This window comes from Schistocerca nitens, chromosome 1, assembly GCF_023898315.1.
Source record: "Schistocerca nitens isolate TAMUIC-IGC-003100 chromosome 1, iqSchNite1.1, whole genome shotgun sequence".
NCBI lineage: Eukaryota > Metazoa > Arthropoda > Insecta > Orthoptera > Acrididae > Schistocerca > Schistocerca nitens.
In genome coordinates, this window is record NC_064614.1 from 930453928 (window position 1) to 930479484 (window position 25557).

General features: G+C 39.0%; 1 protein-coding gene across 2 annotated transcripts in view; it reads left to right on the forward strand.

Moving 5' to 3' along the window:
- LOC126193450 (N-terminal kinase-like protein) overlaps positions 1-25557 on the forward strand; it is a 138119-nt gene that overhangs the window by 20143 nt on the left and 92419 nt on the right. For both annotated transcript variants that reach the window (XM_049932688.1, XM_049932687.1), the window contains exons 3-5: positions 2168-2290; positions 2395-2618; positions 23967-24057. In XM_049932688.1, coding sequence (XP_049788645.1) covers positions 2168-2290; positions 2395-2618; positions 23967-24057 — 438 coding nt within the window. The remainder of the gene's footprint in view (positions 1-2167; positions 2291-2394; positions 2619-23966; positions 24058-25557) is intronic.

Sequence of the window (25557 nt, forward strand, 5' to 3'; positions counted from 1 at the left end):
ACTGCTGGAAGTTTGATTGTTGTATGTCTGTTAGTTATTGTTCTCTTCTGTATTGCATAAAATGTTGTCACACAGTTTGCGAATTTCATGATGGCGGAGTTAGAGGAGCAGTTCATCTGCATTTAAATTTTGTGTGAAACTCAAGAAAACATTTACAAAGACACACCAAATGATGCAGAAAGCATATGGTGATGAGTGCTTAGGCTGTACTTGGCGTTACAAATGGTAAACATGGTTTAAAAATGGCTGGACAGAAATTAAAGATGACCTTTTGACGTCTACCAACAATGACAATGTCTGGAACATCAACAAAATTGTTTGTGGCAATTAAAGACTGACTGTCCAAGTGATTGCAGAAGAATGTAACATTTCAGTTGGATCATGTCATGAAATCCTGACACACCATCTTGGAATGCTTCGTGTTGCCACCAGTTTTGTCCCATGACATGAGTCAAGACCAGTAAGACCTTTGCCTCGCAATCTGTGAAGAGCCTTTGGATCATGCAAATAAGAACAAGATGTTCCTTAAATGGATCATAACTGGTAATGAGATGTGGGTCTACACTTACGATGTTGAGACCATGGTTCAGTCTTCGCAGTGGGTCAGGAAAGGTTCACCAAAACCAAAAAGGCTCGGCAGGTCACGTCAAATGTCAAAGCCACGCTGATAATTCTCTTAGACTTTGAAGGATTAGTTCATCGTGAATTCGTGCCACAGGAACAAACTGTTAATCAATGGTTCTATCGGGATGTGTTGCTACGCCTGCAAGAAAATGTGAGAAGGAAATGGCCTGAAATGTGGCGAGACAGTTCATGGCTTATGATAATGCACCCATACATTCATCCCTGTTAGTGCATGACTTGTTGTTGTTGTTGTTGTTGTGGTCTTCAGTCCTGAGACTGGTTTGATGCAGCTCTCCATGCTACTCTATCCTGTGCAAGCTTCATCATCTCCCAGTAAATACTGCAACCTACATCCTTCTGAATCTGCATAGTGTATTCATCTCGTGGTCTCCCTCTATGATTTTTACCTTCCATGCTGCCCTCCAATACTAAATTGGTGATCCCTTGATGCCTCAAAACATGTCCTACCAACCGATCCCTTCTTATAGTCAAGTTGTGCCACAAACTTCTCTTCTCCCCAATCATATTCAATACCTCCTCATTAGTTATGTGATCTACCCACCTTATCTTCAGCATTTTTCTGTAGCACCACATTTCAAAAGCTTCTATTCTCTTCTTGTCCAAACTAGTTATCATCCATGTTTCACTTCCATACATGGCTACACTCCATACAAATACTTTTAGAAACGACTTCCTGACACTTAAATCTATACTCGATGTTAACAAATTTCTCTTCTTCAGAAACGCTTTTCTTTCCATTGCCAGTCTACATTTTATATCCTCTCTACTTCGACCATTATCAGTTATTTTGCTCCCCAAATAGCAAAACTCCTTTACTACTTTAGGTGTCGCATTTCCTAATCTAATTCCCTCAGCATCACCCGACTTAATTCGACCACATTCCATTATCCTCATTTTGCTTTTGTTGATGTTCATCTTATATCCTCCTTTCAAGACACTATCCATTTTGTTCAACCGTTCTTCCAAGTCCTTTGCTGTCTCTGACAGAATTACAATGTCAGGTGCATGACTATTGCTCAAAAAACAAAATCATGGTACTCTTTAAGATCTGGGCCCCATGGTGTGTACTTCTTTTCATTTACAAAGTTGAAAGGCTGAAGATTTGCAACGGTAGATGGATAAAAGAAAATTTGCACAGTGCTTCACATGATCCAGCAAGAGATGTACCAAGACTGCTTCCGGAAGTGGAAATTGCCTTGGGAGCAGTGTATCGATTGTGGAGGAAAATATTTTAAAGGAGATCAGGCACAGTAAGTAAAGGGTAGGCATAGAAAAAATTTTATGGACAAAGTTCTGGAATTTTTTGAGCACACCTCATGTATGTTGTAAATGGTATTGTTTCAGCTGGAAAACTTTTAGAATCTTTCGATTTGTTGTACAGATTGTCTTAGTAGCATTTTAATTTATATGGAAAATAATTCACATATCTTGAATGCTATGGAAATTTCTGTATGTTATCCATCCATATATTGTTTACCTGCTAGTAATTCTTAATTGTTTCATGTATTAACTTTGCTTTTAGACTGAGAAGGTTTTGTACTTGGCTACAGAATTTGTTGTGCCTCTGGAAACTCACTTGGCACAGCTTTCAAGGGAAGGTCATCAACGTGATCTATACTTGTCATGGGGAATATTTCAGATTACTGTAAGTATGCATCAAATGTTGGTAATCTGTCATCTTTTTTTCATATTTACGATTGCATACTTTATTACTTTTGTGAGTAAAGTGAGCACCTTGTACTTTTTCAGCGTGCTTTAAGCTTTCTCAATAATGACGGGAACTTGCGTCACAACAATGTCTGCTTGTCATCTGTATTCGTCAATACTGCGGGTGAATGGAAGCTGGGAGGTGTTGAATACATGGCAGGTGCTGTCGAAGGGACTGGCCTTCCCATCAAAATTCTTCCTACTCTTGAGAAATATGATCCACCTGAAAAAGCTGACCCAAGTAGACAGAGACTCATTACAAAATGGTAAGAACCAGTTAACAGCAACGACATGTACTGATCAGATTGCTTCATAAGAACGGAAAGTATGATATTCCAGATGCATTTTGTACAATTTCTTTAAGCAGTCAAGTCACTGTTTCCCCAAACGTTTGCATTTAAGATAACTTTAGAGTGTTTTCGACATTTATAACAAGGTTCCTTCTGTAATACTCAATTACGTGGTTTTCTTCTTCAGTATGAGGTATGATTATCTGAAGTTTGTATTCTCTTGTAAAGAAATTCAACATTTTGTTTACTTTTCTGATGTCTATGTGTAAGGTGCAAATTCTTTTTCCAATTTGATTTTCACTGATCAGTACAAGTAATAAACACCACACATTTCTATTTTTATGAGTATGTAAGAAGATAATTATAGGGAGATCATCTGATTTAGAGGGTGTCTAGTTATTTCAAATTAGTGATGTCTCCATTGAACCATGCAAGTCCAAAATAATGAATTCAAAAACTCCCATAACTTCATTTGAGGATTGGAAATGTCTGGTTTGCTTAACCCTACATTTTTGAATAAGGACTGTTAAACAGCTGTTTTTTGTGTGGCTCTGTGGGCTAAACCTGGTTACTGAGAATATTATACATCAGAATATAAATATCCTTGTCACTTTTGACACATTACGTGTTCAAACTTTTAATAGCATTGATGTTACCCACCATGATTTCCTCCCCTGTGCCAATCTCTTCAATAGCTCCCCTCACCCATTGTCCTCAATTGTTTGTTGTGTATATTCTGATCTCAGTCTTTCCTTATGACTTCCTCTAGTACCATGGAAGATATTCCGTTATGTCTTAATACATGTCCCATCATTATGTCCCTTCTTCTTGTCAGTGGTTTCAACATGTTTCTTCCTTACCATATCTGCTGAGAACTTTCACTTTTCTTATTTTTCCAGTGTACTCCATTTTCAGTACCTTTTGGTAACTCTATATATCAAATGCTTTGATTCCCTCTGTATTCTGTTTCGCCACAGTGATTAACTTATATACAGCGTTGTGCCCTGGACACACATTCTCAGGAATTTCTCTCACAAATTAAGGCCTTCGTTCAATACTAATTTCCTTCTTGTGTCTGGAAATACCCTCTTTGCCTGTGCAAACATGCTTCTTATTTTACTACCAAGGTAGCAGAATTCTTGCACTGTCTGCCACGTGGTTACCAAATTTAAATCTGAGTTTGTCATTAATTTCATTTCTAGTGCTCCTAAATATGTAGATTGATTTAATTATAAAAAATATGAAGTTAAATTCAGACAATTGGTCCAACAATTGACTGAATTAAGACATTCCATTGATCGAGAGTGTCTCAACAAATTATGCAAGATGGATATGAAATCTCTTGTGATAGAAATGATTAAGTATACATAGACAAGAATGATAAGCATGCATTCATTAAGTAATCCAGAAACTTAAAAGGAACCAATCCTTTTATCTGGTTGACATGTACTTTGGTATGAACAAGCAATTTTCCAGCCCAACTGTTAAAAATCAGTAAATGATGCTTGAGAGTTGGGAGTCATCATAGATATCTCTTCCACAATTCTTTTACATCTATTGTATTATGAATATGCTTCTAAATTGATGGATGAATGGATAGAGCTATCTTTGCTCTCCTAATCCTTTTCTTTTTTTGAGGGTTGAGTGGAAGGACTGAACCAGAGACTTTGAAGATTCTGTGCCAAGCTACATTGCAACTTCCTGGACTTGCACCATAGGGTTGAGAAATGGTAGCTTTAGGAAACCCAGAGGGATCTGTAAAAGATAGAAAGAAATGCCTCCCACAGGCAAGAGTATTAAAATCCAAATCGTAAATTGCTGAAGCATTCACAACAAAGTGCCAGTTTGAAGAGCTCATGAAAAACAGTGAAGCTCACATAATACTAAGTACAGAAAGCTGGTTGAAACTTGATATTGATAGCAGTGAGATTTCTGGGGAAAATTTAAACCTATATCAAAAGGATAGGCTGATGGAAAATGAAAGTGATGTATTTATTGCAGTGGACAAAAAACTCAAAGCCACCGAGGTAGAAATTGAAGCTGCATGCAAGACGATTTGGGCAAGACTCAATATCAGGGTGGGCATAAAATAATTATTGGATCCTTCAGTCGCCCACCAGACTCATGTCCTGATGTAACTGAAAAATTTACAGAGAACTTCAGATCACTTGTACATAAGTTCCTCAATCGTACTGTAATTATTGGAGGAGACTTTAATCATACAACAATTCATTGGGAAAATTACAGTTTTGTTAGTGGTTTATATGATAGACATCCTGTGAAACTTCACTAAATGCCTTCTCTGAAAACTACCTAGAACAGGTAGTTAGGAACCCCACTCACGATGGAAATATATTGGATCTAATGGCAACAAATAGACCTGGCCTCTTTGAGGATATCCACATTGAAACTGGTAGCAGTCACCATGATGTGGTTGTGGCAACAATCATTACCAAAGAACAAAGGACATATATATAGTAAAACTGGTAGCAGTCACCATAATGCGGTTGTGGCAACAATCATTACCAAAGAACAAAGGACAACTAAATCAAGCACAAATATATATATTCAGTAAACTAGATAAAAAATAAGTAGTGTCATATCTCAGTGAGGAACTAGAAACTTTTAGCTCAGGACAGGAGCATGTCGAGGAACTCTGGCCCAAGTTTAAAAAAATAACTGACCGTGCTCTGGATAGATATGTACCCAGTAGAACAGCTCATAATGGTAGGGAACCTCCATGGTATACAGTCACTGTAAAGAAACTTCTAAAGAAACAGAGATTACTACATAATAGGTGTGAAACACAGCATGGGGATATAGATAGAGATGATGAATGAAATGCATTTGGCTGTCAAGAGCAATGTATGAAGCCTTCAGTGACTACCGTAGCAGTATATTGTCAAATGATCATTCACAGAGCTGAAACAAATTCTGGTCATTAGTAAAGGCTGTTAAGAGCACCAGTGTTAGTGTCCAATCCCTAGCGAATGAGACAGGAACTGAAGTTGGGGTAGCAAAGCAAAAGATGAAATGCTTAACTCCATTTTCAAATGTTCCTTTACAAAGAAAAACCCAGGAAAATTGCCCCAATTAATCCTCATACCACTGAAAAGATGAATGAAACAAGTATTAGTTTCAGTGGTGTTGAGAAACAGCTGAAATTGTTAAAATTGAACAAAGTTCTAGGCTCCGATGGAGTCCTTGTCAGATTCTATATGTGATTGCTTACAAATCACTCGTGCAAGTGGTTTGAGAATATTGCTCAGGTGTATGGGACCCGTATCCAATAGGACTAACGGGGATATTGAACATATACAGAGAAGGGCAGCGTGAATGGTCACAGGTTTGATTAATGTGGGGGAGAGTGTCACAGAGATACTGAAGAAACTGAGTGGAAGGCTCTTGAAGATACACATAAACTACAGAGAGAAGGTCTATTAACAAAGTTTCAAGAAATGGCTTTAAATGATTACTCTAGAGTGTACTATAACCCCATAAGTATTGTTCACATAGGGATCGTGCGGATAAGATTAAAATAATTACTGCATGTACAGAGGCATTCAATCATTCTTCCCATGCTCCCCACGTGAATGGAATGGGAAGAAACCTTAGTAACTGGTACAATGTGACATACATTCTACCATTCACCTCACCGTGGTTTGCAGAGTGTAGCTGTAGATGTAGGTAATGCATGCTGGAAGTTTTCTTTGTTGACAGTATGTTATTATTGCAAACTATCAGGTGTTATCACAATCTGTTCCAGGTTGATGAGAGTTTCATGTACACAATCTGTGGCCAAGACCAGATGAATTTAGTTTAGTAAGTGTTTCAAACAGCAGTAAATATAACTACAGTTTTTTCTTGTCAGTTCTCTCTCTAGTTACATTCTGCCCACCATGAATTTCTCTTCTGTGTCAACCTCTTCATCTCAGAGTAGCAATTGAACCCAGTGTCCTCAATTGTTTGTTGGATATAATCCAATCTCTATCTTCTCTTACAGTTTTTACCCTCTACAAGAGTACCATTGAAGTACATGTCCTATCATTGTGTACCTTCACCTTGTCAATTTTTTCCGTATGTTCATTTACTCAGTGATATTGTGGAGAATCTTATCACCACCTATCTCCTCAGTCCATAAATTTCAACATCATCATTCTGTATTGTCACATCTCAAACTCTTCAGTTCTCTTCTTTTCCAGTTTTCCCACAGTTCATAAGTCACTACCATATAATGCTGTGCTCCAAACATACATTCTCACTAATTTCTTCCTCAAACTAAGACCTCTGTTTGTTACTATTAGACTTTTTTGTAGCCAGTAATGTCCTTTTTATGTCATCCTTGCTTCTTCCATCATGTGCTATTTTGCTTCCAAGGTAGAATAATTCCTTCTCTTCATCTTCTTTGTGATTACTAGTTTTGATGTTAGCTTCATTGTTAATGTCATTTCTGCAACTCCTCATTACTTTTGTGCATCGTTGGTTCACTCCCAGCTCCTGCTCTGTGCTCATTAAACTGTTCATGCCATTCAACGGACCCTGTAATTCTTCTTCACTTGCATTCCTCTTGAATTTTAGTCCCACTCTTGAACCTTTCTTTTATTTCTGTCATTGCTCTTCAATGTATAGGTTGAACAATATGAGCAAAAGACCACATCCCTGTCTTACACACTTTTAAACCTGTATTAAGTGAGGATACTGGATTGAAAAGTGAGCAGCAAACCAAGAAATCCCAGACCTTTGAACTTATTGACAACACAACTGTTCAGGTTTGGGCTTTTGTCATCTTAGGGAGGTGTGGATGTAGCTCAATAGATCCTAGACTGGAGAAAGTATGTGTAAATACAATATGCACAAGTGGGACTTTCGCACTAACAGTACATGTGACCAGTGATATTCAGACAATAAGCCATATTATGAATGCCCTAACAGACATTTCCCTGGTGGCATGAAGAGTAAACATGAAGCATCCATTCGAGAGGCTGCATTGGATTGAGGCATCTCACATTTGTGTGTAGTCTGGGTCATTGAATGTTTATGTAGTGTAAATTGTTGCACATGTGTGTTTTTTCTATTAAATATGTTAAACAGTTTTGTTTCATAATTGGTGTGTACAATAATAATAAAACCCCTTTTTTTTTTTTTTTTAAATTTTGAACATCTTGCACCGTCTTACATTGCTGAATGCTTTTTCTATGCAGATAAATCCTTTGAAAGTGTCTTCATTTATTTAAAGTCCTGCTTCCAGTATCTAGAGCAAAGTCAGAAGTAACTCCCTGGTACCTTCACCTTTCCAAAAGCAAACTGATTCTCATCTGACAAGTCCTCAGTTTCTTTTCCATTCTTCTGGAAATTATTCTTGTCAACAACTTGTAAGATGATCTGCTAAGCTAATTGTGCAACAGTTCTCGTACACTACTGGCCATTAAAGTGCTACACCAAGAAGAAATGCAGATGATAAACGGGTATTCATTGGACAAATATATTATACTAGAACTGACATGTGATTACATTTTCACGCAATTTGGGTGCATAGATCCAGAACAACCACCTCTGGCCGTAATAGTGGCCTTGATACGCCTGGGCATTGAGTCAAACAGAGCTTGGATGACGTGTACAGGTACAGCTGCCCATGCAGCTTCAACACGATACCACAGTTCATCAAGAGTAGTGACTGGCATATTGTGATGAGCCAGTTGCTCGGCCACCATTGACCAGATGTTTTCAATTGGTGAGATATCTGGAGAATGTGCTGGCCAGGGCAGCAGTCGAACATTTTCTGTATCCAGAAAGGCCTGTACAGGACTGCAACATGCGGTAGTGCATTATCCTGCTGAAATGTAGGGTTTCGCAGGGATCGAATGAAGGGTAGAGCCATGGGTCGTAACACATCTGAAATTCTAACATCCACTGTTCAAAGTGCCGTCAATGCGAACAAGAGGTGACAGAGACGTGTAACCAATGGCACCCCATACCATCACGCTGGGTGATACGCCAGTATGGCGATGACGAATACACGCTTCCAATGTGCGTTCACCGCGATGTCGCCAAACATGGATGCGACCATCATGATGCTGTAAACAGAACCTGGATTCAACCGCAAAAATGACATTTTGCCATTCGTGCACCCAGGTTCGTTGTTGAGTACACCATTGCAGGCGCTCCTGTCTGTGATGCAGTATCAAGGGTAACCGCAGCCATGGTCTCCGAGCTGATAGTCGATGCTGCTGCAAAGGTCGTCAAACGGTTTGTGCAGATGGTTGTTGTCTTGCAAACGTCCCCATCTGTTGACTCAGGGATCGAGATGTGGCTGCACGATCCATTACAGCCATGCGGATAAGATGCCTGTCATCTTGACTGCTAGTGATACAAGGCCATTGGGATCCATCATGGCATTCCGTATTAGCCTCCTGAACCCACCGATTCAATATTCTGCTAACAGTCATTGGATCTCGACCAACGCGAGCAGCAATGTCGCGATATGATAAACTGCAATCGCAATAGGCTACAATCTGACCTTTATCAAAGTTGGAAATGTGATGGTACGCATTTCTCCTCCTTACACGAGGCATCACAACAATGTTTCACCAGGCAACATCGGTCAACTGCTGTTTGTGTATGAGAAATTGGTTGGAAACTTTCCTCATGTCAGCATGTTGTAAGTGTTGCCACCGGGGCCAACCTTGTGTGAATGCTCTGAAAAGCTAATCATTTGCATATCACAGCATCTTCTTCTGTCGGTTAAATTTCGCGTCTGTAGCACGTCATCTTCATGGTGTAGCAATTTTAATAGCCAGTAGTGTATTTATCAGCTCATACTATCTTCACAATTGCTTGGATGATATTTTTCTGAAAGTCTAATGCTATGCCTCCTGTCTTATAGATCCTATACACCAACTTGAACAGTTGTTTGGTTGCAACATCCCATAATGAGTTTAGAAATTCTGCTTATTTTATTACAAGTGCTCCAAACCTCAGTTAAGCTGTTAGTCTACTACTGGATTATTCTACTACTGGATCCCCTGTTTTTTCCATATTGTCTCCCATTTCTTCTTCAGTTACACAATCAGACAAGTCCTCTCCCTCATAGAGGACTTAAATCTACTTTTTCCCTCTATCTGCTCACTCCTCTGCATAAATCAGTGGAATTCACATTGCACTCTCAACATTGACACTCTTGCTTTTAATTTCACCAACAGTTGTTTAGATTATTGTGTATGCATAATTGGTCCTTCTGACAAACTTTTCGTCACATTATTCCTGCAGCCATTTTGGCGTGGCTTCCTTGCTCTTGCTGTTTATTTCATTCCTAAGTGGCTTATGGTACTGTAGTACTACCTTTCTATGAACCTTTTTGTACTTCATTCTTTCATCATTCAATTGAAGTATTTATTCTGTTATCCAAGATTCCTCTAGAGTTACCTTCTTTGTACTTATGTCTGTCTGTCTAACCCTTCTGAGAGATTTCCATTCCTCTTCAACTGAACTGCCAACTATAGTATTCATTATTACAGTAATTGCATCTCATCATTCCTCACTACTTTAATATCCCACTTTTTTCCACATTAATTCTTACAGACAGTTCTCTTAAACGTTAATCTACTCTTTATCATCACTAAATTATCATCTAAGTCCATATCTGCTCCTTGGTATGACTTTCAATCCAGTATATGATTTCGAAATCTATGTCTGACAATGATGTAATCCCACTGTGATTGTCCCTTGTCTCTGTATCTTTCCCAAGTATAGTGTACCTTCTTGTGATTTTTGAACAGTATATTCACTGTTATTAGTTCAAATTTATTGCAGAACTCAGTTATTAGTCTTTCTCCTATCTCATTCCTACTATAAAGCCGATATTCTTCCGTAACTTGCCCTTCTATTCCTTCCCTTACCATCACCCAGTCCCCCCCCCCCCCCCCCCCCGGTTATTTTAGATTATTATCTAATATTAATTTTATATACTGAATTACCTGTTTAATGTCTCTCTCTCTCTCTCTCTCTCTCTCTCTCTCTCTCTCTCTCTCTCTCTCTGATCAGCCAGAACATAATGACCACCGACGTACTATCAATATAACCCTGTCCAAACATTGTCACCTGGTGAGGAATGAATGCTATCAGACACCCGCATAGTACATGCAGTATCATTGACAGTGCTGTCCATGTGTAGAATGAGGGAGTCACACGATCTACCTGAGTTTGACTAAGAGTAGTCTCGACACAAGCATTTCGGAAACTGCACAACTTGTCGGGTGTTCAGGGAGTGCTGTGGTGAGTGTCGTCAACACATGGCAAAACCAAGGTGAAAACACATCTAGACATCTTGTTGTTGGGTGACCATACTTCATTACATTAGTCGGTCATCGTAGGCTGGGCAGACTGTTAAAAGAGGACAGGGTGTTAACTGTGGCAGAACTAACACCAGACTTTAATACTGGACATAGTACGAGGTTGGTTTGAAAAGTTCTCGGAATCCACATGTGAGGTCAGCGCTAGCGCAGCAAGTTGTTCACATGATATTCATTGGACTGTTGCCTGTAAACACGTACCACGTCATTGCTCTTGGAAGAGAGCTGTGGTGGTAATGTGGCTCTGTTGTTGTTCCCGCGTAGTGATTTGCGAAGATGGAAAATATCGAGATTCGAGCAGTGATTAAGTACTTCGTAAAGAAAGGTACAAAAGCAAAGGACATTTATGCTGATTTCCAGAATACACTGGGGGACTCTGCTCCTTCATATTTAACTGTTTCCAGGTGGACAAATGAATTTAAATTTGGTTGGGTGAGTTTAGATGATGATCCCCACAGTGGTCAGCCAAAATGTATCACTATTCCAGAAATCATTGCAAAAGTACAAAAAATGGTTTGAGGATCACCAATTGAAAGGATGTATCACATTTTAACTGAAGAATTAGAAATGAAGAAATTATCCACGAGATGGGTGCCACGACTCTTGACACTGGATCAAGAACACACGAGACTGGGCATATCGGAACAATGCTTAACCCATTTTAGGAGAAAGGAAGAAGATTTGTTGCTGTGTTTTGTGACCACAGATGAAACTTGGGTGCACTACGATACCCCAGAGACAAAACAACAGTCAAAGCAGTGGAAAAATGCTGATTCTCCACCACCAAAGAAAGCAAAGACAGTTCCTTCAGCAGGAAAGGGCTTAGCATCTGTGTTCTGGGATGCAAGAGAGATTCTGTTTGTAGATTATCTCCCCACTGGACAAACAATTACTGGAGAATACTAAGCTAACCTCATCTCCTGGACAAATTGCAACAAAAGATACGCAAAAAAAAAGGCCAGGTTTAGTGTGGAAGAAAGTAATCTTCCATCAAGACTATGCGTGCCCGCACACGTGCCATCGCCTTGGCAAAATTACACGAACTAAGGTATGAATTGTTGCCACACGTGCCTTATTCACCTGATGTGGCTCCATCAGACTTCCATCTCTTCTCAAAATTGAAAATTCTTCTAGGTGGACAAAGATTCATTTCAAACGAAGAATTGATAGAGTTGACAACATTTTGCAGGCCAAGCGGAAATCATGAGATTGAGCATGACGTCAGAACTTATCACCCCTTCGCCGAAATTTATAGGAATTAGGTGACACATTGCCGCTTTCTTGCCATGACACATTGCCACTGTTATCCATGCCAAAGATGGACATACCTGCTATTAGGTAGATAGTCATATTGTTCTGACCGATCAGTGTATGTGAGAACAATTGTTTTTGGTGCTGGTTTGCTGTCAGTTCTGATAAGAGTGGCCTTGTCAATGAACTGTTCACTGTTATTTGCCTTCTACCTACATTCTTATTCTAACAAAACCTACTCCTGATCACTACTTTCTGCTGCTTGATATTGCCCTCCATTCGTCTGACCAGAAATCTTTATCTTCTTTCCATTTCATTTGACTACCCCCAGAAACTGAAGAAACTGCAAAAAGGTGGTAATTTAAGGAGATGGGACCTGGATAAACTGAAAGAACCAGAGGTTGTAGAGAGTTTCAGGGAGAGCATAAGGGAACAATTGACAGGAATGGGGGAAAGAAATACAGTAGAAGAAGAATGGGTAGCTCTGAGGGATGAAGTAGTGAAGGCAGCAGACGATCAAGTAGGTAAGAAGATGAGGGCTAATAGAAATCCTTGGGTAACAGAAGAAATATTGAATTTAATTGATGAAAGGAGAAAATGTAAAAATGCAGTAAATGAAGCAGGCAAAAAGGAATACAAACGTCTCAAAAATGAGATCGACAGGAAGTGCAAAATGGTTAAGTAGGGATGGCTAGAGGACAAATGTAAGGATGTAGAGGCCTGTCTCACTAGGGGTAAGGTAGATACTGCCTACAGGAAAATTAAAGAGACCTTTGGAGAAAAGAGAACCACTTGTATGAATATCAAGAGCTCAGATGGCAACACAGTTCTAAGCAAAGAAGGGAAGGCAGAAAGGTGGAAGGAGTATATAGAGGGTTTATACAAGGGCGATGTACTTGAGGACAATATTATGGAAATGGAAGAGGATGTAGATGAAGACGAAATGGAAGATAAGATACTGCATGAAGAGTTTGACAGAGCACTGAAGGACCTGAGTCGAAACAAGGCCCCGGGAGTAGACAACATTCCATTAGAACTACTGATGGCCTTGGGAGAGCCAGTCATGACAAAACTCTACCATCTGGTGAGCAAGATGTATGAGACAGGCGAAATACCCTCAGACTTCAAGAAGAATATAATAATTCCAATCCCAAAGAAAGCAGGTGTTGACGGATGTGAAAATTACCGAACTATCAGTTTAATAAGTCACAGCTGCAAAATACTAACGCGAATTCTTTACAGACGAATGGAAAAACTGGTAGAAGCGGACCTCGGGGAAGATCAGTTTGGATTCCGTAGAAATGTTGGAACACGTGAGGCAATACTAACCTCACGACTTATCTTAGAAGAAAGATTAAGAAAAGGCAAACCTACGTTTCTAGCATTTGTAGACTTGGAGAAAGCTTTTGACAATGTTAACTGGAATACTCTCTTTCAAATTCTGAAGGTGGCAGGGGTAAAATACAGGGAGCGAAAGGCTATTTACAATTTGTATAGAAACCAGATGGCAGTCATAAGAGTCAAGGGACATGAAAGGGAAGCAGTGATTGGGAAGGGAGTGAGACAGGGTTGTAGCCTCTCCCCGATGTTATTCAATCTGTATATTGAGCAAGCAGTAAAGGAAACAAAAGAAAAATTCGGAGTAGGTATTAAAATCCATGGAGAAGAAGTAAAAACTTTGAGGTTCGCCGATGACATTGTAATTCTGTCAGAGACAGCAAAGGACTTAGAAAAGCAGTTGAACGGAATGGACAGTGTCTTGAAAGGAGGATATAAGATGAACATCAACAAAAGCAAAATGAGGATAATGGAATGTAGTCAAATTAAATCGGGTGATGCTGAGGGAATTAGATTAGGAAATGAGACACTTAAAGTAGTAAAGGAGTTTTGCTATTTAGGGAGTAAAATAACTGATGATGGTCGAAGTAGAGAGGATATAAAATGTAGACTGGCAATGTCAAGGAAATCGTTTCTGAAGAAGAGAAATTTGTTAACATCAAGTATAGATTTTAGTGTCAGGAAGTCGTTTCTGAAAGTATTTGTATGGAGTGTAGCCATGTATGGAAGTGAAACATGGACGATAACTAGTTTGGACAAGACGAGAATAGAAGCTTTCGAAATGTGGTGCTACAGAAAAATGCTGAAGATAAGGTGGGTAGATCACGTAACTAATGAGGAGGTATTGAATAGGATTGGGGAGGAGAGAAGTTTGTGGCACAACTTGACTAGAAGAAGGGATCGGTTGGTAGGACATGTTTTGAGGCATCAAGGGATCACAAATTTAGCATTGGAGGGCAGCGTGGAGGGTAAAAATCGTAGAGGGAGACCAAGAGATGAATACACTAAGCAGATTCAGAAGGATGTAGGTTGCAGTAGGTACTGGGAGATGAAGAAGCTTGCACAGGATAGAGTAGCATGGAGAGCCTCATCAAACCAGTCACAGGACTGAAGACCACAACAACAACAACCACCCCCAGTTATCTAGATTGAGCATTTTTGTTTCCCTTTTTGGATTACCTAGTTTCCCTATCATGTTCAAACTCCTGACATTCCGTGCTCCAACTCATAGAATGTTATTTTTTCATTGTTTATTTAGTTTTTTCATGGTTACTTCCCCCTTTGCAGTCCTCTCCTTGATATCCGAATGGGGACCACACACTGATTAAAGCTACTTTGTGACTGATACATTGCAGTGGTGGGGATCAGTGTTGCCGGTGCACTGCCAGCCATGCTTCACAAGGCTCTACACATACTTACAAAACAGACAAGACAGCAAACATATGTTGCTCGAGAAAGAATTAAGATTGGATGGCAGTTGGCCTTTTCCACTCAATTTGCTGAAACATTAATTAAAGAGTAATTTTAATCAGACTGTGGAATCTTTAACATGTGACAAAATGATGACTGTTTTTCAGTGGATACACATCGTGTGTCTTTAATGTAGCAGTTTCCATTGCAATCTGCATCTTTATGTGTTGATCATTGCTGCTTCTTCCACCTTTTAATGGTAGTTTTCCACCTCATGTGAAGAGGTTCACCTGAAACTCTGTCTGCTTCTCTGCTCTTTTTGGTACGGTCGTTGGCAGAATGAAGGTGGCTCCTTATAGCAGAAGTCTTTGGCCATCATTGCTGATGACTTTTCACATACAATGACACAAATTGGTGTACGTAGCAATTCTAACAAGCCTAAAATAAACTGACCGAGTGGCCTTCATGTTTTGAATTTATATCATCTCATTCAATCAGCAGCATTCCATCTTGTCCTGTTTATCCAGAAGATGGTATAAGTACAGGGTTAAATGAATTTTTGTGTGATACACAGTACAAGCAAAGTAATGCTTTATGCATATATGAGCTGCTTTCTACAATGTTTTGAAATTGAATATATGTACAGTCCCTCTCTCCCTTAACAACCACACCATCTTTATATGAACCAGTTCCCCTATTACTCAATTGTAAAGGTTCATCGCATGTGGTGGATTTGGAGTTGGAACTGGTGGTGGTGGTAGTGGTGGTGGTGGTGGTGGAGGAGGAGGAGGAGCAGGAGCTACACAGGTAGTTGGGCCTTCTGAAGCCAAGCAAAGACCTACCCATCTGTCTCTTCGTGAATTTAACAGAACACTGTAGATTGCCAACTGAAGAACCAACAGCTTGTAATGTATATCAGTGAACTAGATTTGAAATGGTCATTCTCACAGGTGTTCTCATGTAGTGCAATTTGTTGGGAGCAAATAGTCCCAACTTCCAAATATGAGGAGGAAGTACTTCAAGATTAAATGATTTTCACTATAAATATTATATTTTGAGTGTGTGGCTACAGTTACCTTAGGCAGAAAACATCTTCCAAGATTGTCCTAAATGCTTTCTCCGAAAATTATTTCGAGCAGTTAGTCCATGAACCCACGCAAATTGTAAATGGTTGTGAAAACACTTTTGACCTCTTAGCCACAAACAATCCAGGGCTAATAGAGAGCATCATGACTGATACAGGGATTAGTGATCACAAGATCGTTGTAGCTAGGCTCAATACCGTTTCTTCCAAATCCACCAGAAACAAACGCAAAATAATTTTATTTAAAAAAGCGGATAAAGTGTCACTAGAAGCCTTCCTAAGAGACAATCTCCATTCCTTCCGAACTGACTATGCAAATGTAGATGAGATGTGGCTCAAATTCAAAGATATAGTAGCAACAGAAATTGAGAGATTCATACCTCATAAATTGGTAAGAGATGGAACTGATCCCCCATGGTACACAAAACAGGTCCGAACGCTGTTGCAGAGGCAATGGAAAAAGCATGCGAAGTTCAGAAGAACGCGAAATCCCGAAGATTGGCTAAAATTTACAGACGCGCGAAATTTGGCACAGACTTCAATGCGAGATGCCTTTAATAGGTTCCACAATGAAACATTGTCTCGAAATTTGGTAGAAAATCCAAAGAAATTCTCGTCGTATGTAAAGTACACATGCGGCAAGATGCAGTCAATACCTTCACTGCGCAGTGCCGATGGTACTGTTACCGATGTCTGTGCCGCTAAAGCGGAGTTATTGAACGCAGTTTTCCGAAATTCCTTCACCAGGGAAGATGAATGGAATATTCCAGAGTTTGGAACACGAACAGCTGCTAGCATGAGTTTCTTAGAAGTAGATACCTTAGGGGTTGCGAAGCAACTCAAATCGCTTGATACGGGCAAGTCTTCAGGTCCAGATTGTATACCGATTAGGTTCCTTTCAGATTACGCTGATACAATAGCTCCCTACTTAGCAATCATATACAACCGCTCGCTCAGTGATAGATCTGTACCTACAGATTGGAAAATTGCGCAAGTCGCACCAGTTTTTAAGAAGGGTAGTAGGAGTAATCCATCGAACTACTGACCTATATCATTGACGTCTGTTTGCAGTAGGGTTTTGGAGCATATACTGTATTCAAACATTATGAATCGCCTCGAAGGGAACGATCTATTGATACGTAATCAGCATGGTTTCAGAAAACATCATTCTTTATTCGCACGAAATAATGGCCGCTATAGACAGGGGATCTCAAGTTGGTTCCGTATTTCTAGATTTCCGGAAAGCGACTTCTAATCAAGCTGTCAGCCTATGGGGTATCATCTCAGTTGTGTGACTGGATTCGTGATTTCCTGTCAGGAAGGTCGCAGTTCGTAGTAATAGACGGCAAATCATCAAGTAAAACTGAAGTGATATCAGGTGTTCCCCAGGGAAGCGTCCTGGGACCTCTGCTGTTCCTGATCTATATAAATGACCTGGGTAACAATCTGAGCAGTTCTCTTAGGTTGTTCGCAGATGATGCTGTAATTTACCGTCTAGTAAGGTCATCCTACCAGTATCAGTTGCAAAGCGATTTAGAAAAGATTGCTGTATGGTGTGGCATGTGGCAGTTGACGCTAAATAACTAGAAGTGTGAGGTGATCCACATGAGTTCCAAAAGAAATCTGTTGGAATTCGATTACTCGATAAATAGTACAATTCTCAAGGCTGTCAATTCAACTAAGTACCTGGGTGTTAAAATTACGAACAACTTCAGTTGGAAAGACCACATAGATAATATTGTGGGGAAGGTGAGCCAAAGGTTGCGTTTCATTGGCAGGACACTTAGAAGATGCAACAAGTCCACTAAAGAGACAGCTTACACTACACTCATTCGTCCTCTGTTAGAATATTGCTGTGCGGTGTGGGATCCTTACCAGGTGGGATTGACGGAGGACATCGAAAGGGTGCAAAAAAGGGCAGCTCATTTTGTATTATCACGTAATAGGGGAGAGAGTGTGGCAGATATGATATGCGAGTTGGGATGGAAGTCATTAAAGCAAAGGCTTTTTTTGTCGCGGCGAGATCTATTTACGAAATTTCGGTCACCAACTTTCTCTTCCAAATGCGAAAATATTTTGTTGAGCCCAACCTACATAGGTAGGAATGATCATCAAAATAAAATAAGAGAAATCGGAGCTCAAACAGAAAGGTTTAGGTGTTCGTTTTTCCCGCGAGCTGTTCGGGAGTGGAATGGTAGGGAGATAGTATGATTGTGGTTCGATGAACCCTCTGCCAAGCACTTAAAAGTGAATTGCAGAGTAATCATGTAGATGTAGATGTAGACTGCAGTCGTGTGTGTGTGAGTTGCATTTGTGTGCGTGCGTGCGTGCGTGCGTGCATGCGTGCGAGCGCGTGTGTGTGCATGTGCGTGATCTTCCATTGTTTGATATTCTGAGAAGGTGTTTACTGATGCTAGTAATTTGGCTCACATGCAGTTCAGAATAAAACATCTGTTTTCCAATGCAGTTGAAAATTCATGGTCGTATATCCCAAGTGTTAACTTTGGGCGAACTGGATAAACAAACATTGTGTACGCCTCTTTGCCTTAAGGTACTGAAAGATTTTGCCACTATGAGACTTGAATACAGGAAAATAATTACTGAAAAACACAAGAAAGTTCCAACATTGTCAGTGCAGTAAAATTGTAGAGATGAGCTAGCAAGTACCTCAGCCGTGCTTATACATAATCGAGATTTGCTAAGTAAAAATGGCTCCATTCACTGTACTTCGGACAGTAATATTCCCATGTCCAATCTCTGTAATGTGGTACTGTGAGTAAGAGCCACACTGTAGCCCTAAGGTTCTAGACGGCAACTTCAAAAACATAACTGGGGGCAGTCCAAGCAGCTGTTGCGTTTCCTGTTGCCATTAGCAACATTTGTTGCAGTGCTTGTTATAGTCAGTGACGACATATTGAGTTTCAGTGATACATTTGACAGCTTTTACCTGATCTGCATTGAACAGTTGTAAGTATTTGAGAATTACTGTCCTTTAAAAAAATACTGACTATCTTATTTTAGAAAATCTTGCTAATATGCCTTCACCGTCCTTGCTCAATATGAAATAATAATATAGACTGAAAAATTAACCACTTCTGAGACTTTCAGTGAATAATGTGTAGAACCCACTCGGTTGTGACTGATTGGCTGTATACACCATTTATTGAAAGTTTTGGGTGCTGCCATGTTCAAAATTGTGGGATTTCTGAAACTGTTACTTTCACGCTCAGTTTCAGTCCCACGATCAACTGGTCCAAAATGTATACTACATCTCCTCCTCCTCCTCCTCCTCCTCCTCCTATTTGAAGAAGTGAGTGTTAACCCATCCCAAAACTAAGTGAATTTAACCCTTTTGCTATAACAAACATGCTATTTGCGTACTGTGCTGAGGCGGCTTTTGTTATGGCTTTACTGCTCCCCAAATGCTGGTGCCTGCACTGAGAGATGGTGTTCTGTCTGATATGAAATACTTATCATCCGAGTTTTCGAAGGCTGTTAGGTGAAAAAAATTGATTTTGCGTTTCTTAGTCTGATCTCTTAACACAATAACGAACTGAATTTCTTCTCGTTATCCATCATATGCACTGTGCCGCATCAAATTAAGTAAAACATTGCCTGTGCTGAAAGATGACGTTCCAGGCTATATGAAATACTTATCCAATCTTTCAAAAACTATTACGTGAAAAAATTTCATTTATGCTCATATTAAAGCACAAAATTTTAAAGAATGTTCAGAGGTAAAAACGTATTGTGTGAACTTTGTGTGTGGTTGATTTTAGCTCTAACGTTGCTGTGAATGAAATTTAGATAAGATAACAACATTTTGTTTAAGATTGAGAGCAGAAGAATATTTCATATCGTTCTGAAGTTATTGGGTTTTATATCCCAAAGGTGGTCATATGTGATGCACCCATTCACATCCTTGCACACCATGTTGACATAACAATTGTCATATCTCATAAATGATTCAAGATATCAAAATGAGTCTTCTTCTTCTTTTTCTTCTTCTTTTTTCCAATGATGGCATGCAATGAGGAAAATGGATAATATGTTGTATGATAAATACTTGAAACTTCTTTATTCATCTTGATATGGAAGTATCTCATCCATAGCAGTGAGAAATTGGCTGCTTAGGACACAGTCAGATGACCATAGTCCTGTACAAAAATCCAAGCAATGTACATATACACATCCACAACACCTTGGGAATGGTGTAGCAGGATGTGTGTATGTGCCCACAGCAGCAAAATGGTTAACAAAACCACCTCTAAGTATTATCGTATCTGTCACATTGCAGCTGTTATACAGTTGGCAATGAGTGTATGGCAGAACCTTTTGTGTTGCTTGTCCGAGTGCCTGTACACATTCCCTAATGAGGGCAACAATATATATGATGTGGCCAAGTTGTTTGGCTATCTTGGTGGACAGTTAATTGTACTATCATGACCAATCCAGTAATTAGGGTAAGACGCACACATGTGCACCACTAGCCACAAAACAAATATACGTTAAATTTGTTCTGTTTTGGAAACCATTCAGTAATGGACATACATAAGTTTTTGCTTATCCTTGAATATTGACTATTCATCCAGGAACACCTTGTATGTCATAAAGGCTGTTGAGGAACCACACTCTTGTTTTAGTCCCTGGTTTACAGTCAGAAACTCTTCGTTTAAGCTAATTTTAGTGTTATTGTATAGTGATTGACTGGCTGTCATTAAATTTAGGGGTACAGTGTGGCCAGTGAGTAATTCTCATAATTTCATCATTCCTACCATATTATAGGTTTTCTCCTAGTCGAGAAAGAACAGAAATAGTGGCTTGTTGAACTCTATTTTCTTTCCTGACAGTTGTTTTAAACCAAATGTTGTATCTGCGCAGGTCCTGCCTTTATGAAAGCTGCATTACTCCTGTAATTTGAGCATTCCCTTTTTTATGTCCTTGTATATACTTACATTTCTTACTACCATCCATTCCTCTACAATGTTTTTACCATATACTCGGTTAATATCATTACTGATCAGTTGTATAATGAGTAGGGCAAATACACTTTTATTTCGTGCAGTGATTGTACAAAAACAATCTTCAAATACTTTGGGTGATCGTTTATTAATTTTGATCTTTGTGTCTTCCTGTGTTATGTAGAAGAACTGATGATACAGATTATATATTGTGAAATTCTGCATAGGGACACTAAATCAGTTATTTGTCCAATTAATTTTTGTGAGAGTATTAAAATGTAAGCACATCATTTATTATTGAGAAAAATAGTTGTATGAAAATATGTTTACACATTTTGCATAGTAATTTGTAGTGGAGGAATCTATGCCCACTTCCTTGTATGCTAGAAAGTGAAATACTAAATTGAGCAGGCAGCTAGTTAACCATTTGCTCCAATCTTAATGAAATTTAAATGTTTCATCAAAACCTTTTGCTATGATATTCTAAATTAATCACAGTAAATGGAGTAAATAATTACCAACAATGGAAAAGCCAGGAGGGAATAATGACAGTATTATGAGAAGTATAGGTTACTACTCACCATATAATGTTGAGTCACAGACAGGCTAAACAGAAAGACTGCAAACAATTAAACTTTTGGCCTAAAAGCCTCCTTCTGAATTAGGCAACACACTCACACGCACAAAACCTTACTTACGTATTCATGCAAATGTCACACACACACACACACACACACACACACACACACACACACACACACACACACACACACACACGACCGCTTTCCCTGCCCTTGGCAGCCAGAGACAGTGCTCGTGTGTGTGAGAGTGGCATTTACATGTGTGTGTGTGTGTGTGTGTGTGTGTGTTTTTTGCCTAATTCAGAAGAAGGCTTTTTGGTTGAAAGCTTGCTTGTTTAGCAGCCTTTTTGTTGGGCCTGACTGCGACTCAGCATTTCCACTCTGTTGTGAGCATCAATCTAACCTTTTCATAAAATTGTCATAAATAATTACAGTTTTTTTTTTTTTTTTTTTTTTTTTTTTGGAAAATGCATATCTATGTTGATCTTAATTAGGATACTCTTCAGGCAGTATTGCTGTAATACAGAAAATGTGTTCTTGTTAAATCAGTAATAATGGGTACTTTCAGTGGTGTGTGAACATGTAAATTTCTTATATGTAAATACAACTACATATACACTTCCACTGGTAAACAGTCATAGAATTTCACTGACCTCTTTCCAAACACTCAACAAACTGACATCACAACACAGTTGTTTCAATAATGAAACATTTTTTCCATCAGGTGTTTTGAAGCCAGAAAACAGATATAGTTATATACACTGACGGAGAAAATAAACCCCAATACCAAGGAACAGTTGTGCTAGTTAAATGAAAGTTGTCAGGTTTGTTTCCATATCTGAAATGTGACATTTATTGAAATTCATGCCAGTCGCATAAGAGTGGCACTACTAGTGCACTATGAGGGTGCAAATCAGATTTGCTTTAAAAACATGCTGTAATAGTTGTGAGCATTAGTTATCTTTGAGATTGCACATGGTGAATTGATGTTAGTCAAGAAAGCCTTTAAGGTGACAAAGTTGTCATTATTAGCACTGCACTGAGTTCGAATTAGGGCAAGTAATTGGTCTACGACAAGCTGGATATTCCTTCTGTGATACTGTACAAAGACTTGGCTGGAACCTTTCCCTGTACATGATTGCTGACAGCAGCATTCACGAGAATGTACCATCGCAAGACGACCAGGCTATGGATGGCCATGTGGCATTACCTAGAGGGAAGATCTTAGTGTTTGGCTTATGGCTCTGGTGCATTGCACAGCATCTGCAGCAGCAATTAGACCAGGAGTTGGCACCACAGTGACACAGTGAACTGTTACAAATCTGTTACTTCAAGGACAGCTCAGAGCCAGGTGCCCTGTAGTGTGGGTTCCACTGACCCCAAACCACCGTCATTTCTGACATGAGTTGTGTCAAGTGAGAGCTCATTTGAGGGCAGGGTGGAGGTCTGTTGTGTTTTCTTATTAAAGCTGAATCTGCCTTAGCACCAGTAATGTCTGCATGTTAGACACACTGGACCTACACCTTGAGTTATAGTCTGGGGTGTGACTTCGCATGACAGCAGGAGCTCTCTCAAGATAACCCCATGTACCCTGACTGCAAATATGTTCGTCAATCTGGTGCTTCGACGTGTTGTGCTGCCAGTCATGAACAGCATTTCTAGAGGTATTTTCCAATAGGATAACACTTGCCCACATACTACTGTTGTAACCCAACATGCTCTACAGAGGGTTGATATGTTGCCTTGATGTGCTTGATCAGCATCTCTGTGTCCAGTCGACCACATGTAGGACAGCATCGGACGACAACTCCAGCGTCATCTACATACAACCTGCATTATTTACCATCCCTGTATTGACTGTCCCAAGTGCAACAGACGTGGAACTCTGCCCCACAGACTGACATCTCGTTCCTGTATGCTACAATACAAGCACATTTGCATGCATGCATTCAGCATTCCGGTGGTTACACTGGTTGTCAGTGTACCAGTATTTCTCATTGGCAATGGTTTTCTCACTCTTACATTAGCCTGTGACCTTGCAATGTTAATCACCTAAATATGTTACCTAGACTAATGTATTCCTGAAATTTCATTACTCTAATTATTTCTTGGTGTTAGGACTTTTTTCAATCAGTGTAAAACAACTATATTATGAAAAGGATAGTTGCTACTCACCATAACTCAAATAAGTAACTTCAGATTTTATGTAGTGGCTCATCAATAATAATAATAATAATGTGGAAAATGTAACAGTTTCTAAGCTTTCTGAAGCTTCCAAAAAATCAGCTTTCATGTTGTGCATCTATTTATGCTACACAAGTGGCTCTTTACTGCTTTGTTTCATGATTCAGCTCAACGGACATGTGGGGACTTGGGTGTCTCATCTGGGAAGCTTTCAATGGTTCCTTGCCTCAGCAATCTTCTCTCAAAGACCTGAACAATGTAAGTGTTAAAACAGGAAAGTTCTTTGCATATTGACTGTTACAAACATGAAATTGTTCTTCTCACTTTAATCATTTTATGATTTATTTATCATTCTCATAACAAAGTTGATGGTAAAATATTTTTTAAGGTTTAATGTTTTTTTTTTTTTACTTTTTTGTGAAAGTTGCTGAATTTCATTTCAGTTTTCTTCCATTGCATCTGGAATCTAGAAATCATTTTCATGCATGCATCATTATTTCATTTTCAGTCCTTTTCTGTCATAGTGATTTCACTGTTTTATTGTTTAATTTGTTGAGTAGTTTGCTAGTCAAATTTTGACACCAATCATTGCTGTTCAGATACTCGCATTTTGATTTCTTGCATTTTATTTTCAAACTCATCATATTTTGCTTGGAAATTCCTGCCCAAGCTTTCCCTATTTTTTCATCAATAACTCAGTGAGTTCCTGTTTAGCTTGTTGTTCTTGTTACTTTCAACCATTTTCCAATTACTGTCATATCGTTGATTACTCTGATTACTCTGTTCCATTTTCTGCTTCAAACTCTCTGAATCAATAATAATGCACCATTATTTTATTTATTTACTTATTACTGGTTTGCAGTTACACTTACTAGAGTTGATACCTGCATTGTTGAACTTAGTCCTGGAATACTGATTTCATTAAACTCATTGTCTTCAGAAATGTTACTAATCTGTTATAGATTCCTCATCCCCTACATCTCCCTGAGATAATTCTATTTCAGCAATTTTTGTAACATTTTCTGTTGTGGTAGTCGTAATCACATGACATTATCACTAACTTCCCCATTTAAATTATCAAACAAAACTAAATGCTTGAAAGTCTTTACACTGCAGTCATTGGTGACATTTCTTTCCTAGAAACTGCTGACTTCTAAAACTACATGTTCATTTTCGAAGAATGCACTGAAACTCAATCCTGAATCCAGTGCACCTCATTCTAAGACACTTACCTCCTACATAGGCACCTACCCCATACAATTTATTTGGATGAGCATATAATTCTTGTACTGCAGTGTGTGGCTATTAAGGATAAGAAAAACTCGTTTTATTTTTATGGCCAATTTTATCCAAATTCGACATTAGTTTTTGCAAAATTCGGCATTATTTTTTGCCAAATTCTGTGTTACAGTCTCTCAATTTTGGCGTTACTGTCTCTTGATTTTCGATTTACAGTGTCTAGAGTTTGGATTTACAGTCTCTCGATTTTTGATTTAATCTCTCTTTTTGGTGTTACAAGTCTCCCAATTTCAAAAATTTCTGATGACTTACTTTTAAGCATTGTACGTTCTTTATTTTAGTCTTATTTCATTGTTTTTACAGTGTTATATTGAAAAGGAAGTAGTACCTATCAATTACATTATAGTTATTGACATCAGTCACACATTTATTTATGTTACTGAAATAAAAGAAGAAATTACATTACAATCAATTAAAAGAAAAATAAGTCTCCAGCTTGAAAGTTTTTCGAATGCTAGC